This window comes from Portunus trituberculatus, chromosome 46, assembly GCF_017591435.1.
Source record: "Portunus trituberculatus isolate SZX2019 chromosome 46, ASM1759143v1, whole genome shotgun sequence".
Lineage (NCBI taxonomy): Eukaryota > Metazoa > Arthropoda > Malacostraca > Decapoda > Portunidae > Portunus > Portunus trituberculatus.
The window spans coordinates 22,451,141-22,468,606 of record NC_059300.1 but is presented as its reverse complement, the minus strand read 5'-3'; the positions used below and the strand labels follow the sequence as shown (position 1 = coordinate 22,468,606).

Sequence of the window (17,466 nt, the reverse complement as noted above, 5' to 3'; positions counted from 1 at the left end):
AATGAAGACTAAAAAGGGAAAAAATCTGGGAATGATTATACAGGAAAATCTGAACCCCCAAAAAACACATAAGCAAGATATTTAGAATATCGTATAAAATGTTAACTAATATAAGAGTGGCATTTCAAATCATGGACAAAGATATGATGAAAAAAATCATCATAAGCATGATACGTCCAAACCTGGAATATGCAGCTGTGGTGTGGTCTCCAAGCTCTAGAAAAAGATATAAGAAGATTAGAACGGATACAGAAGATTACTGCAAAGATGGTGCTGGAACTAAAGGACCTAACATATGAAGAACGGCTGAAGGAAATGGGACTACCAGCCTTACAAGATAGAAGAGAACGAGGAGACCTAATAACAATGTAGAATATAGTCAATGGCTTTGAAAAGATAGACAAGGGAGACCTGGTGCTGGTGACAGAAGATGGAAGGACAAGATCAGAATGAGGCAGTATGTGAAGGATATTGGAAAATATAATTTGTTACTACACATACTATTACCCATAATTATTAATTATTGCTTAAACCCCCCCCCACAGCAAAGTTACATAATGTCCATTAGCTTACAAGAGAACTTGAGTTCCCCTTTCCGTTCTCTAAGAAAAGGTGCATGGACCGTTTTCTACAACCCCTCAGTACCAGCCAGCCTTCCCCCACATTTCATTCGCTTCTTTGCTGCCCTAGTGGTTACATGTGTTACCTTAGCTCGCTTACTGCCGGCTTTTGGGTTGCCGCCTTGCTCTTGTCTTCGGTTAGAGCCTTGGTTAAGTGTGAGATCATGGTAAGGATGTGTGGTAAGTGTTCTAGATCATTACCATCACGGTCCATGGACCCTCATGATGATTGTTTGTCATGTAGAGTCAAGTCTTGTAGTCTCACATCTCGGTGTGAAAAATGCATATCTTTGTCTCATGATGAGTTTCTCAGGTTTTTGGAGAATGTTAAGGTGCGTAGAGAAAGGAGAAAGTCTTCAACTGGGAAGCGCAAGGTTCAGAGTTCCCAACAACTACACAAACGTATGTGTAAAATGGAGGAGACATTGGATAGACTGTCCCTTTTTCTTACCTCCTCCCAGGATTCTCCCTTTTCTGGGTTTCAGTCTCCTATCCATCAGGTGGACCTTCGATCTCAGGAAAAAGATTGTGCAGCCTGTCCCAGGGCCGAGATGGTTCCAGCGACGGGAGCTTCAACTATAACACAAGCAGCTGATGTTCCAGTTCTCTCTACTGATACAGGTAAGATGCCAGTTGCTCTAACGAAGGCCCTCGCTGATTAAGGGGGTGGATTTGGTGACTGCCAGGTTCCTATGGTCATGGCAGTACAATATTCTCCCCATGATATGGAGGTAGAGAGCCGGTGTTATGCCCCAGGGCACTTCCTTTCTGCCCCTCCCACAGAATTAGGAGGTGACAACCAAATGTCTGACAAAGAACTCATGCCCTTTAAGACCAGCCAAGGTACTGCCAAAGGAGGTCCTGGTTATGGCATTACCATTGGCAATGATGGGAGGGACAGCTGTCACTTTGCCCTAAGGCATGACAACCAGCTGTCTTCCTTCCCCAAGCAGGGCAATGGTAGTGGTGGGAAGGACAGCTGTCACTATGCCCTAAGGCATGACAACCAGCTGTCTTCCCACCCCATGGAGGGTGATGGTAGTGATGGGAGGGACAGCTGTCACCATGCCCTAAGGCGGGACAGCCAGTTTTTGTCTCTCCCCAGGGAAGTCAACCACAGTTCTTATAATGGAGATTCCATTGAACCCCTCCCTGGCCCCTCAAGAGCTGGGTTGACTAATGCTTTTCAGAATTTGTGCACTGGTGCCATTCCTAAGGTGGGTTTGCAGACCAAGCAACCTCATGACCAGACTGATGAGGTTAGTTTGGCCTCATCTACCAGAACTACTCACCACACCCTCCCTTGCAGTGGTGTTTCTCAGGGGGACCATTCACTTTCCCAAGAGATGTCTGATGAGGTGAGCCATTTTATTTCCGTTCCTGGTAGCAGCAATTTGGTTCCAGGATCCTCAGCTTCCAGACTGGTTGAACATCCACAGTCCACTTATGAGACAGATGAGGAAGATGAGGAGGAGGTGTCTAATCCTCAGGTGGGTGATCCTCCTTTTCTACAACTTATAGATAGAGTGAGGAGTTTTCACCAGCTTCCAACTCCTGAAGCTCCTTCCTCGTCAATTCTCACGGGGATCAGTTGAAACTCGCCGTCCCTCCTTGGCTATCCCTCGATCTCTTTTGGCCCAGGCTATTCGGGAGGAAGCCCAAGGTAAGGCTCTGAAAGACCCTAGACCTAATTTATCTCCTTTCCACTTACCCAGAATTTAAAAGAAAGGTGCCAGTGAAATTTATTTACCCAAAGGGGCCTCTCGGGTCCCTCCTCCGGTTAATGAGGATTTGGGTGGTCTTAGGCAGGGGGGAAACCAGATGGTGTCAGTTTCCACCCGTGTCTTGGCTCAGATGGAATCAGTGTGTGGTTCCATGACCGACATCGCCTCTTGGATAGACCAGGTGTTGGCCGCTTGGGCTGGAGACTCTTCAGGCACACAGCAAGAGGTGTTGGCTTTTTTATCCTCTCTGGCCATGGCCAACAGAGATTTTCTTCGCCTTGCAGAAGAACTACGTTGTCGGCTTCATATGTTATGGAGAAAGGCGACTGTGGATGCCTTGACTGGTTCCTTTTCTGATGCGGATAAACACCAGGTTTTGTCTTCTCCTTTTTCTGATTTTCTCTTTGACCCGTCTGTGGTGGCCAAGGTGCAGAACACGGAACACTTGGCTTCCCAACAGCGTGCTCTCTCTTCTCTGGTTAAGAGCTTGACCTCTTCAGTTAGGGGTTCAGCCGGGACACCCCGTGGAAACAGAGTAAGAGGGCAGGTGAGGAGAGGGTCCCTTCTTAGACCCTTTCCATCGGCTCCTGTTACCAGATCCTCCCCCACAGGGGGGCCCTTTTGCCCCCAGGGGGCTTGTAGTGGAGGCTCCTGAGGCTGAGGGCGGTCACGCTAGGGAAAACTCTGGCTCTCCAGTTCCTGTGGGTGCTTGCCTGCAGCGTCACTGAAGAGTGTGGATGGAGGTAGGGGCAGGGGAGTGGGTAGTGAAGACCCTGCGTTATGGGTATGTACTCCATTTTCTTCGTCCCCCTCCATTGGCTTCCAGACCTGTAGAGTTTGCCACCTATGTAGAGGGGTCCGTTCGTCATACGGCCCTAGACCTAGAGATTCAGGATATGTTGGACAAAGGGGCCATAGAGCTGGTGGTAGACAAGTTGGAAGGCTTTTATGCACGTCTGTTCCTGGTTCCGAAAGTAACAGGGGGTTGGAGACCGGTGTTTGACCTTTCGGCCCTGAACAAGTTTTTAAGAGTCAGCCCCTTTCGAATGGAGACAGTGGCTTCAGTGTTGGAGTCCATGAAAGTGGAGGATTGGATGGTCTCTCTAGATCTCCAAGACGCATATTTCCAAATCCCTGGTTCCAGGTGGCCGCCTTCGTTCCCGGACCCTTCAGTGGTGCCTGAAGAGACACTGGAGAGCAGCTTTGGACTCACCCTGGTGGCAGTTCCTCCATCTCCCCAATGCCTTGTAGACCTCATTTGGTGGTGGGAGCCAGCTCATCTTCTCCAAGGACCCCCTTTGTGATGCCACTTCAGAGATGACTCTGTTTTGCAATGCCTCTCTACACGGGTGGGGTGCTCATGTGGGGGAGTCCCTTGTCTCAGGTCTCTGGTCTTTACAGGAGAAGAACCTTCACATCAATCACCTGGAGATATTGGTGGTTTTCCGGGCCCTTCAGGCCTTGCAGCGGGACTTGTCGGGCACAGTAGTGAATCTTATATCAGACAATACTACGGTGGTGACTTATCTACGGAACTCAGGGGGCACTCAGTCCAAGTCTCTGTCTGTTCTGACATGGGTCATTCTTCGGTGGTGCGAGGACAATCAGGTATTGCTCCGCCCCAAGTTCGTGCCAGGATGGCGCAACGCAGTGGCAGATGTCCTCAACCGCGAGTGTGTGGGGTCGGATTGGACCCTTTACCCAGTTGTGTGCAAATGGGTCTTCCAGGTGTGGAGTGCACCTCAGGTAGACCTGTTTGCTACAGCTTTAAATCACCAGCTACCACTGTATGTGTCTCTACTTCCAGACCCGAACGCTTGGAAACAGGACGTGTTTGCCTTCCCCTGGGAGGGCTTAGATCGGTACGCCTTTTCCCCCTTCTCCCTGATTCGGCGGGTTCTGGTTCAAGTCAGAGAGACCTCGGGTGACCGTGTGTCTCTAATTGCTCCTCGGTGGCCTCAGGCAGACTGGTTCCCTCTGCTGCTGAGTCTATTAGTCGATCACCCAAGAGTGTTGCCTCAGTGGGACTCACTGTTACGTCAGCTTCATCGACACCTTTTTCACAAATCTCCAGCAACACTTCATCTTCACGCATGGAGACTCTCCAGCGTCTCTTCTGAAAGAGAGGCTTTTCGTGAGAAGCTGCAGGGATCATGGCCTTGCCAGTCAGACAGTCTTCGGCCAGGGTGTACCAGGCGAAGTGGGCCATCTACTGTCGTTGGTGTGAGTCGAGGGGCTGTCATCCTCTCTTGGCCTCTGTGATAGACTTGGCGGACTTTTATCTTTTCCTTTGGGGCACAAAGCATTTATCTTTACCTTCTATTAGGGGATACCGCTCTGCTCTGGCCCCCGTTTTCCAACAGGCAGGCATGGATATCTCTCAAAATATGGATTTGTCAGATTTGTTTCAGGGATTTGCCATGTCGGCTCCTCCCCGCTCGCCATGCATTCCTGCGTGGGATTTACCTTTAGTTTTGAATTCTTTAACGAAGGCCCCCTATGAGCCCCTTCGTTTAGCGTCATTGCAGGACGTGACTCTGAAAGTTTCTTTTCTCTTAGCTTTGGCTTCTGCTCGTCGGGTTAGCGAACTCCATGGACTTTCAGCGGAGGTTCGTCACTCTAGGGGTCGGTCTTCGATGACTTTCTCTTTAGCCGCTGACTTTCTGGCTAAGACTCAAGTTCCAGGGGATGATTCTCAGTCAGAATTTTCTATTCGGGCCTTGGCTAAGTCTGTTGGGGATTCTGAGAGTGACTGGCTTTTATGCCCAGTTCGGGAGTACCTGCGAAGGACCAGGGACTGTCGTCCTCGGTGGTCACGCTTGTTTGTCACGGTTTCTGAACCTCAACGGGTGCTACATCCACACACTATTTCTTTTTGGATATGTCAGGTTATCCAACGCGCATATCAGGATGTTTCAGAGGAAGACATGCGCTCGGTGAAAATCAATGCACATGAGGTTAGGGCAGTGGCTACAAGTGCCCTATTTAAGAAAATTACTAGTATTCCGACTGTCCTCCGAGCAGGGACCTGGAAATGTAGTTCTACATTTGCTTCTTTTTATCTACGGGATATAACTCATAGATATCTAGATACCTTTTCTTTGGGCCCTTTTGTGTCAGCTCTCAGGGTTATTGATTAAGGTTGATTGGGTTCAGGCTACATAATTTCTATGTACTTTAGTATGAAAGGCTTTGAGTTAGTTGACCTTCCTAGTGGGATGTTGGATGGGCTGCTTCTTTTCCCTATTACTTCCCCTTGGACATGGATGCCAGTGCTACACTTCCCAGGACTTGACCTCTTCATTGTAAGTTGCACAAGTGTGGTTCTGTTTTTGTTTTTCTTTTTTAATCTTTTCAGATTGGTTAAAGGAATGGTCATCCTCCCTCCTATACTTGGGAATCAGTTTTCAAGCAATAATTAATAATTATGGGTAATAGTATGTGTAGTAACAAATAGGATTTTTTAAGTAAAATCCATTTTTATCTACATACTTACCCATAATTACTAATTATAATTCATGTTCCCTTCCTCCCTCCCCTCTTTGACCTTTTTAGAGTAGAAGCGTATGAATTGTGGGGGAGGGCTGGCTGGTACCGAGGGGTTGTAGAAAACGGTCCATGCACCTTTTCTTAGAGAACGGAAAGGGGATCTCAAATTCTTTTCTTTCGTTGTTCTCTTGCAAGCTAATGGACATTATGTAGCTTTGCTGTGGGGTGGGGGGTTTAAGCAATAATTAATAATTATGGGGTAAGTATGTAGATAAAAAAGGATTTTACTTAAAAAATCCTATTTTCCACAAAGAATGGTGAAGAAGTGGAAAGCATTGAATAATGAAGTTGTTACAGTGCATAATGTGCATAACTTTAACGAAAAATTGGATAAATGGAGACATGAAAACAGGACACTATGAGCCCCGCTCGAACCCTGTACAATACAACTAGGTAAATACACCTAGGTAAATACACACATACACAAAACATTAAATCAGAGTGGAGAACAGCAGAGAGCGGAGTGCCACAAGGGTCGGTGTTTGCACCTATACTTTTTTTCATATACATAAATGTCATGCCTGAGGGAATAAAAATTTTCATGAATCTATTTGCAGATGATGCCAAGCCACTCAGACAAGTAAAAAATGAGGACTGTGAAATATTACGGGAGGACCTTAACAACATCTGGAGGTGGAGTAAGAAATGGAAGATGGAATTCAACGTGGATAAAAGTCATGTTATGAAATTGGGAAGGAGTAGAAGATGACCAAAGGGGATCTACAAGATGAGAGATAGTGTAGAACTGAAGAAGGTTAACAAGGAAAGAGACCTAGGAGTGATTATACAAGAAAATAGTCAACAGGATAGTCATGTGGACAAAATATTTGGCAAGACATACAATTTGGTAAGAAGTATCGGATTGGCTTTCCACTACATGGATAAAGACATGATGAAGAAACTGATATCCACTGTGATCAGACCCAGATTAGAGCATGCAGCAGTGATATGATCCCCACACAAAAAAGAAACATGTACGAAAATTGGAGAGACTGCAAAGGATAGCAATGAAGATAGTACCAGAGCTAAGAGGGATGACATACGAGGAGAGACTGAAGACTTTGGAACTACTAACACTGGAGCAGAGAAGAGAGAGAGGGTGGACCTAATACAGGTCTACAAACTAATGAATGGAATGGATGTAGTAGACAACAAGAAGCTGTTACTAATAGATGAAGTCACTAGTAGAAGCACAAGATGTCATAGTAAAAAGATGAGGATGGAAAGATGCTGCAAGGACATGAAAAAATTCAGCTTTCTACAAAGAAATATAGCACCATGGAATAGCCTGAGTGAAGATGTAGTGTCAGCAAGGAGTGTGCATAGCTTTACAGAAAAGTTGGATAAATGTAGATATGGAGACGGGGCCAAACGAGCGTAATGCCCAGGACCTGTAAAACTACAACTAGGTAAATACACACACACACACACACACACACACGGCCCGGTAGCTCAGTGGTTAGAGCGCTGGCTTCACAAGCCAGATGACCGGGGTTCAATTCCCCGGCCGGGTGGAGATATTTGGGTGTGTCTCCTTTCACGTGTAGCCCCTGTTCACCTAGCAGTGAGTAGGTACGCGATGTAAATCGAGGAGTTGTGACCTTGTTGTCCCGGTGTGTGGTGTGTGCCTGGTCTCAGACCTATCCCAAGATCGGAAATAATGAGCTCTGAGCTCGTTCCGTAGGGTAACGTCTGGCTGTCTCGTCAGACACTGCAGCAGATCAAACAGTGACACACACACACACACACACACACACACACACACACACTGGAGAGATAGCTGAAATTTTGAACGACAACTTTTGCAAAGTGTTTACAAAGGAGGAGTATTTTATGGGAGGAAGGCCTACGGAAATAAAGCAAATGCAGGACATCATGGTTACTAAGGAAGATGTAAGGAAAATTATAAGCAATCTGGATATTAATAAATCAATGGGGCCTGATGGCATATCTGGGAGATTGCTAAAAGAATGTAAGGATCAATTGTTGAACCCCATATTTGATATTGTGGATACCTCCATACGAACAGGATTAGTCCCGAAAGAGTGGAAAAGAGCTGACATTGTGCCTATATATAAGAATGGTAGTAGAATGGAACCGCTAAATTATAGACCAGTATCGTTGACTAGTATATTGTGCAAGGTATGTGAAGAAATAATTAAAGCTAAGTGGAGTGAGTATCTAGAAAGTGAAAACATTCTGAGTGAAAGGCAGTTTGGTTTCAGAAAAGGAAGATCGTGTGTATCCAATTTATTATGTTTTTATTCAAGAGTGACTGACATACTACAACATAGAGAGGAATGGGTGGATGCTATCTACCTGGACTTGAGAAAGGCCTTTGATAAAGTACCACACAATAGACTGATGTGGAAACTAAAGATGACTGGAGGAGTAAATGATAAACTAGCAAAATGGATGGAAAATTACTTAATGGGAAGAGAAATGAGAACAGTGGTGAGAGGAAGAAGTCCGAGTGGAAGAAGGTAACCAGTGGAGTTCCACAAGGGTCAGTGCTGGTCCCATCATGTTTTTGATTTATGTTAATGATATGCCAGTAGGAATTGACAGTTACATGAACATGTTTGCGACGATACTAAAATTATGAGGAGGGTAAAGAATGTGGAAGATTGTAACAAGTTACAGGAAGATCTTGATAAAATATATGATTGGAGTAAAGAGTGGCAGATGGAATTTAATATAGACAAGACCCATGTTATGAAAATGGGAAGAAGTAGATACAGACCAAACTGGGATTACAGGCTGGGTGATGAGAAAATTAAAGAGACCAATGAGGAGAAAGACTAAAGAGTAACTGTGCAAAACACTTTGTCACCAGAGAAACACATTAACAAGATTTTTTGGAAAACATACAACATGCTTCAAAATATTGGCCTTGCATTCCACTACCTAGATGAAGGAATGATGAAGAAGATATTATGTACCTTAATAAGACCCCAGCTAGAATATGCAGCATATGTCTGGTCACCGCATATGAAGAAAAATGTGAAGAAGGTAGAAAGGGTACAGAGGCTGGCAACAAGGATGGTACCAGGACTCAGGGAGTTAGACTATGAGGAAAGACTGAGGAAGCTGGGGCTGACCACATTAGAAGAGAGAAGAACAAGAGGAGACATGATAACTATGTATAAATTGGTGAACAAGATTGACATACTGGATAGAGAGTTGATAAAGGTGACCACAAGTAATCATCTCCGAGGACATGGAAAAAAGCTAATAAAGGACATCTGTCCAAATGACGTGAGAAAATACAGTTTCCTGCATCGTAGCATTGATAAGTGGAATAAACTGAGCAGTCATGTCATTGACGCGGTGTGTGTCAATCAGATGAAAGAGAGATATGACAGGAATGGACAAGGAGACAGGACACAGAGAGCTTAGCTCGGGCCCTGTAATACACAAATAGGTAAATACAAATAGGTAGATACACACACACACACACACAGGCCTGACCGCCAGTGCACACCACCACACACCCACACGCTCCCAGGAAGAGTGAAATGAAATGGATAGACCCGTAAGAAATAAGTTACCAAATTCAAAATATACCGATGAGGCCCAGGGAGCAAAACCAAAAGTAGCCATTCAAAATATGAGTCCATCTTCAACAGGGGCAACAATGCAAGGTAGATTGGTAATGTTAGAGAAGAAATTTGAGGAGTTGGTGAAGGAATTGAAAGTTCAGAGGAGTGAGGAGGAGCAGGATAGAGAATTCCGCAAGGCTTTGAAGGAAAGAGTGAAGACTGGAGGAAAATGAAAAACGATTGGTGGATGAGAATGCACACTTGAGACTTGAGGTTGAAAAATATAAGAGACGGTTGGAGGAGAAAATGGAGAAAGTTGTAAAGGAGAAAGATGACTTTAAGGAAATGATCAGTGAGCAAAGTGAGAGGTTTAAAAGGGAGTGGGAACTGAAGAAAACACAATGGACAGAGTCGAGGGAAGCTGAGATGGTTGGATTACAAAAAATAATTAAAGATCAGTTGAATGAAGACAAAAAAAGAAAGGTCTAAGGAACTGGTTAATGTTATGAAGAATAAGGAAACATTGATAAGAGAAATAGCAGAAAAGAAGAAGAGTGTGTTAATATTTGGGATGAAAGAACAAAATATAATATATAAGCCTAAGATAATTAAAGAAGAATTAAAAACGGTAAGAGATCTGTTCAAAAATCTAAATGATGATGAAAAAAAAGACCTACAAGAAGAAGTGGAAGAGATCCATAGACTGGGTTCGTATAAGGAGGGAGCAAGGAGACCGATTAAAGTAGTACTGAAGTCACAACAATCTGCGGAGGACATTTTATATAGAACAACAAAATTAAAAGAGGTAGAAGGTTGTAAAGAGGTGTACGTAAGGAAAAATAGAAATGAGGAAGAGAGAAGATATAAGGAATTGTTGGAAGAGGCGAGAAGGAAAAATGATGAACGGTCTGAAGAGAAAAAAGAAAAGTTTTTTTGGAGAGTTATAGGAGACAGTCAGAATATGGTATGTGGAAAGAAGGAATGCAGAGGAACCCCTAGAGCAGTGTTTCCCAACCTTTTCGCAGCGATTACCCAAAAATACAATTTCACAATCATCCATTACCCCAATGAACAAATACTCATAATATAGGAAAAAAAGTAACTGTATTTCATACTTCAAAAACAGACAAAATAGAAACTATGCAACACAATAATGCAAATCTATAATACGAAAAGAAGTAATTTTAGTTCATACATAGAAAGCAGAAAAAATTAATAGAAATCTTCATTGAAATTATATGAAAATGTAAACTGATTGCCTCATATGAAACATCCATTAAAAATATGGGGTCATTACCCCACTGGGGTAATTTACCCCTAGGTTGGGAACCACTGCCCTAGAGGGAGCAGTAGGTGGACCGTAATGTATACTAATATAGATGGGATACTGTCAAGTAGATTAGAATTGCAAGACTATGTGATGGTGGAGAAGCCTGATATAGTGTGTTTGACTGAGACAAAATTACATGAAAAAACAAAGGTAAATTTGGATAATAAATATAATATATGGAGAAAGGATAGAGAGGGTAAAGGTGGAGGAGGAGTTATGATTATGACGAAGAAGGAGATAAATGTGGATAAGGTTTGGTATGGGAAGAACAATGCAGAAGTGATAAGCATAAGGTTAAAAAGTGATGGAAAAGAATTAATAATCATGGTGACCTATGTACCTTCTAAAACAAATTCTTGGACATTAAGGAATACGACAATATGATCAAGGATACTTTACAGAGTTTGGAAAGTGTATTAACTGGAAAAAGAAAGGTGATACTAGTAGGAGTTTTTAATTATAAAGAAATGGATTGGGAAAATCTAGTAAGTGGTGTTGCAGAGGAAGCATGGGGAGACAGATTCCTTAATCTAATGATGGAAAATATGATGGAACAGAGGGTGAAAGAAAATACTAGATATAGAGGAGATGATGAACCGGCTAGACTGGATTTGGTGTTAACACGAGAAGTGTACCTATATGGGGATATACAATATAAATGTCCATTGGGGAAGAGTGATCATGTGGTTATGGAAATGCAGATGGCAATAACACAGCGAAGGAGAGATGAGACATACAGGAGTGGTAGATTGATTTATAGAAAGATGGACACAGAAAATTTGAAAAATTATTTTAGAACATTAGATTGGGAAATGTTACAAATCAGAGAAGTGCAAAAAAAATATGAGATTTTTATGAAATATTATAAAGAAGGAGTTATGAAATTTGTACCAAAGTATAAACCAAGAGAGGAAGGAAAAAAGGATTGGTTTAATGCAACTTGTGTTGAGGCTAAAGAAAAGAGAGATGTGGCTTGGAAAAGATGGAAAAAGAGCAGGAATATACTAAATAAGGAGAATTATAGAGTGGCGAGAAATGAGCATGTGAGGGTAAGGAGGGAGGAAGAAAGAAAATTTGAAAAAAGATATTGTAGATAAGAGTAAGGAACATCCAAAATTATTTTACAGGTTCATAAATGGTAAACTTAAAAAGAAAGAGTCCATTGAAAGATTAAAAGGAGAGCAAGGGATAGTAGATGACCCTAAGAATATTGCGGAATTGCTAAATAATAGGTTTCAACAAGTATTTACTAAAGAAACAATGTTTGTAAAGCCTCAAAATGTAGAAGGAAATGTGCACATGGATGACATTAAGATACCTAAAAAGGAGTTATATAAAATGTTGGAGGAACTTAAAGATGAAGTTTCAGGCAAATTATTGAAGGAATGTAGAGAAGAATTGATAGACCCATTATATGATATTATAAGGTGCTCATTAGAAACCGGGGAAGTACCAGTAGAGTGGAAAAGAGCTGAAGTGGTGCCCATTTATAAGGGAGGCAGTAAGGAAGAGCCTCTTAACTATAGACCTGTGTCTCTAACAAGTGTGGTCGGTAAGATTTGTGAGAGGGTGATAAAGAAATATTGGATACGATTCCTGGAGGATCATAAGTTATTATCGGATCATCAATTTGGCTTTAGGAAAGGGAGGTCATGTGTAACAAATCTACTGAGCTTTTATTCGAGAGTGGTTGACAAAATACAAGAGAGAGAGGATGGATGGACTGTGTATATTTGGATTTAAAAAGCTTTTGACAAGGTACCTCACATGAGACTGCTATGGAAATTAGAGATTTATGGAGGACTGAAGGGAAAAGTGTTAAAGTGGGTGGAAAACTACTTGAGATGGAGGGGGATGAGAACAGTAATAAGGGATGCAAAGTCGGACTGGTTGGTGGTGGAGAGTGGAGTCCCACAAGGTTCAGTGCTGGCACCAATACTTTTCCTTGTCTATATTAATGATATGCCAGAGGGAGTAAACAGTTATATTAATTTGTTTGCAGATGCTGCAAAGTTGTGTAGGTGTGTGAAGAGTGAAGAAGATTGTGAAATTTTACAGGCAGATCTGGATAGGATTTGGGAGTGGAGCAAGAGGTGGGAGATGGAATTTAATCTGAGCAAAAGTCATGTAATGGAGATGGGGAAGAGTGGAAGACAGCCAAGAGGGTCATATATACAAATCCAAACAAGAGAGAGAGAGAGAGAGAGAGAGAGAGAGAGAGAGAGAGAGAGAGAGAGAGAGAGAGAGAGAGAGAGAGAGAGAGAGAGAGAGAGAGAGAATTGGCAGTGTTATTAAGCTAGTTCAAGACAGCATGCAGGAGTTGGACCAGGAAGCAAAGGAAGTGATTAGGTTGGGAAGGCTTAAAGAAGGTGGAAAAAGACCAATGAAAGTGAGAATGAGATTGCAGGTGGTGCTGGAGATTATGACAAGGAAAAAGAAACTGGCTGATGACACTGAATTTAATGATATATGGATAAAAATAGATATGAACCTGGAAGAGAGGGGAAAGGACAGAGTGCTAAGAAATGAAGCTAAGAAAAAAAACTAGAAAAGGACAGAGATCGGAAGAAGAATTTCTACTGGAGGTTTCTAGATATGAGACTGAAAAAGTGGTACCTTCGAAAAAAGGACCAGGTAATTGAAAAGGCAAGCAATTAAGAGTGACTTATACAAATATAGATGGGTAGTTGTCCAGTGTGTTGGAGTTTAGAGATTATTTGAAGCAAAAAAGACAGGATGTAATGTGCATAGTAAAAACAAAACTAAAGAAATGTAAAAATCAGTTGTTAGAACCAATTTAGGAAATGGTTACAAGTTCATTAAAAGAAAGGAGAATACCACTGGAATGGAAGACAGCCAATATAATTCCAATATTCGAAGGAGGAAAGTCAATTGAGCCATTAAATTACAGACTGGTGTCACTTATAAGTGTTGTTGGGAAGATATGTGAAATTCTTATCAAGGAACAATGGATTAAATATCTGGAAGAAAAACATGTTATATCAAATAGACAATATGGGTTCAGGACAGGAAGATCATGTGTGTCAAATCTACTCAGTTTACACTCAAGAGTAATAGGACTGGAAAGCATAGATGGATGAGTGGACACTATACCTTGACATAAAAAAGGCTTTTGATAAAGTCTCTCATAGCAGACTACCTGGGAAGTTATAGAACATAGGAGGACTGAGAGGATTGTGTTAGACTGGATAAGGGATTACTTGAAGGACAGAGAGATGAGAACTGTGATCAGAGATACATACTCATCTTGGAGTAAAGTAACAAGGGTTAGTGTTAGCCCCCATTATGTTCCAGGTATATGTAAACGACATACAGAATGGAGTGACCAGTTATATCAATTTGTTTGCTGATGATGAAAAATTGCTAAGAGTAATCACGACATGAGATGACTGTTTGCCGTTGTAGGAAGATATAAACAAAATTTATGAGTGGAGTACGAAGTGGAAGTTAGAATTCAGTGCCAAGAAATGTGACATAATGGAATTAGGAAAGAATAAGAGAAGACTGGTATGGAACTATCAGATGGGAGAGGAACAAATAATGAAGACTAAAGAGGAAAAAGATCTGGTAGTGGTTATACAAGAAAATCTGAGCCCTGAAAAACACATAAGTAAATAAGTAAGATATTTGGATCATTGTATAAAATGTTGACTAATATTAGAGTGGCATTTCAGTATTTGGACAAAGATATGATGAAAAAAAATTATTACAAGCATGATGCGTCCAAAGTTGAAATATGCAGCAGTGGTGTGGTAACTGAGCTTGAAAAAGGATATAAGATTAGAACGGATCCAGAATATAGCTACAAAGATGGTGCCGGAACTAAATGACTTAACACATGAAGAAAGGCTGAAGGAAATTGGACTGCCAGCTTTACAAGATAGAAGAGAAACAGGAGACCTAATAACATTGTATGAAATAGTTAATGGCATTGAAAAGATAGACAAGGAAGACCTGGTGCTGGTAACAGAAGAAGCTGGAAGGACAAGAGGACATGCAAAGATTAGGAAGAGGCAGTGTGTGAAGGATATTAGAAAATACAGTTTTCCACATAGAACAGTGGAACAGTAGAATGTATTGAATGATGAAGTTGTTATAGCATATAATGTGTATAGCTTTAAGAAAAATTATATAAGTGGAGATATGGAGACAGGACACTATGAGCCCCATTCAAACCCTGTACAATACAACTAGGTAAATTCTCTCTCTCTCTCTCTCTCTCTCTCTCTCTCTCTCTCTCTCTCTCTCTCTCTCTCTCTCTCTCACACATTAAACTTGAGGTGTTACATTGAGTTACTATTAGTTACTACATTACCTAACCCAGTAATTTTTTTCAAGGATAAGCCCTAAATTCTGCTTGTGTAATATTTGCAAGACAAAATGTAACCTACCTAGGAGTTGGATAAAATACCTTGTATGCAAGTGAAGAACTTTTATCAAGTACACTTTGTACAAATAAATAGCACCTTTTGGCTGCCAACTCCTGCTACATGCAGGTATAGGCAAGACTTACAAACAAATTAAATAAACATAATAACTAAAAACTACAACTACAATACTTAAGTACATAAAAATAATATAAGAATTAATAAACGTTTCTGAATAAACTATCAATAACATGAGACATGGGACACACACACACACACACACACACACACACACACACACACACACCGTGTAGTGTAGTGGTTAACACGCTCGACTCACAATCGAGAGGGCCGGGATTGAGTCCCGGTAAGCAGCAAGGCAAATAGGCAAGCCTCTTAACCCCTTCACTACGGTGACGCCTATGTGGGCGTCATGAAGCCCCAGTAGCAAATACGGTGACGCCTACGTAGACGTCATATTTCTTTTCTGAGCTTTCTTCAGTTCAGTTGTCCCGTATAGTGTGTTGGATACCAACTACACACACCGTATGCTGTCCTTGAAATCATAGTGCTCCTCCCACCATCCTTGTCTCCACCAATCACTAAAGATAAGCTACATGCATCCTGCCTTGTGTCTAAAATTACCCAATGGCATAGACTGTTCCCATCTCTCTCTCTCTCTCTCTCTCTCTCTCTCTCTCTCTCTCTCTCTCTCTCTCTCTCTCTCTCTCTCTCTCCATTCCTCCTCCTCATCTCCCTTTCCTCCCTCCCATCTCCTTCCCTACCTCCCCTCTCCTCTCGAAGATAAGTTACATCGTCCCGCCTTGTAACATTCTGTGAAAACACACACACACACACACACACACACACACACACACACACACACACACACACACACACACACACACACAAAACAACAAATTTTCTAATCTCTCTCTCTCTCTCTCTCTCTCTCTCTCTCTCTCTCTCTCTCTCTCTCTCTCTCTCTCTCTCTCCTTCGTTTCCTCTCCTTCCCTCCTCCCTTCTTCCTCTCGAAGATAAGCTACATGCGTCCCGCTTGTGTCTAAAATATTAGCAAATGTCACACACTCTCTCTCTCTCTCTCTCTCTCTCTCTCTCTCTCTCTCTCTCTCTCTCTCTTTCTCCGAGAGAAGCGTGCACTCCTCTTGAGGCGATATAGTGACTAAAAAATTGCAGCATAATATACAAAGACGACAAGTATGACAAGCTTGCACGAGTTTCCCGTGCTCGGTCGCGCGGCACTACCACCCGTATATCATATAGGCGGGCTTTTTTAACATCCGGCGCGAAGGGGTTAACCCCTTCAATACGGTGATGCCTATGTAGGCGTCATGAAGCCCCAGTAGCAAATACGGTGACGCCTACGTAGACTATTTCTTTTCTGAGCTTTCTTCAGTTCAGTTATCCCATATAGTGTGTTGGATACCAACTACACACGCCGTATGCTGTCCTTGAAATCCTAGTGCTCCTCCCACCATCCTTGTCTCCACCAATCACTAAAGATAAGCTACATGCGTCCCGCCTTGTGTCTAAAATTACCCAATGGCATAGACTGTTCCCATCTCTCTCTCTCTCTCTCTCTCTCTCTCTCTCTCTCTCTCTCTCTCTCTCTCTCTCTCTCATCTCCCTTTTCTCCCTCCCCATTTCCCTTTCCTCCTCCCCTCTCCTCTCGAAGATAAGTTACATCGTCCGCCTTGTAACATTCGTGAAAACACACACACACACACACACACACACAAATACAAAACAACAAATTTTCTAATATCTCTCTCTCTCTCTCTCTCTCTCCTCCTTCGTTTCCTCTCCTTCCTCCCTCCCCTCTTCCTCTCAAAGATAAGCTACATGCATCCCGCTTGTGTCTAAAATATTAGCAAATGTCACTCTCTCTCTCTCTCTCTCTCTCTCTCTCTCTCTCTCTCTCTCTCTCTCTCTCTCTCTCTCTCTCTGAAGAGAGAAGCGTCCACATTCCTCTTCGAAGGCGATATAGTGACTAAAAAATAGCAGCATAATACACAAAGACGACAAGTATGACAAGCTTGCAAGAGTTTCCCGCGCTCGGGCGCGCGGCATTACCACCCGTATATCATACAGGCAGGCTTTTTTAACATCCGGCGCGAAGGGGTTAATGTGTGGCCCCTGTTCACTTAGCAGTAAATAGGTATGGGATGTAACTCAAGGGGTTGTAGCCTCGCTTTCCCGGTACGCGGAGTGTGTTGATGTGGTCTCAGTCCTACCCGAAGATCGGTCTATGAGCTCTGAGCTCGCTCCATAATGGGGAAGACTGGCTGGGTG

General features: G+C 42.6%; 1 protein-coding gene across 1 annotated transcript; it reads left to right on the top strand.

Annotated features, from left to right (window-relative positions):
* Positions 1-3,661: 3,661 nt before the first annotated feature.
* LOC123519768 lies at positions 3,662-4,606 on the top strand. The gene has a single exon (XM_045281274.1). The coding sequence runs from the start codon at positions 3,662-3,664 to the stop codon at positions 4,604-4,606; it is 945 nt and encodes a 314-aa protein (XP_045137209.1).
* Positions 4,607-17,466: the final 12,860 nt, after the last annotated feature.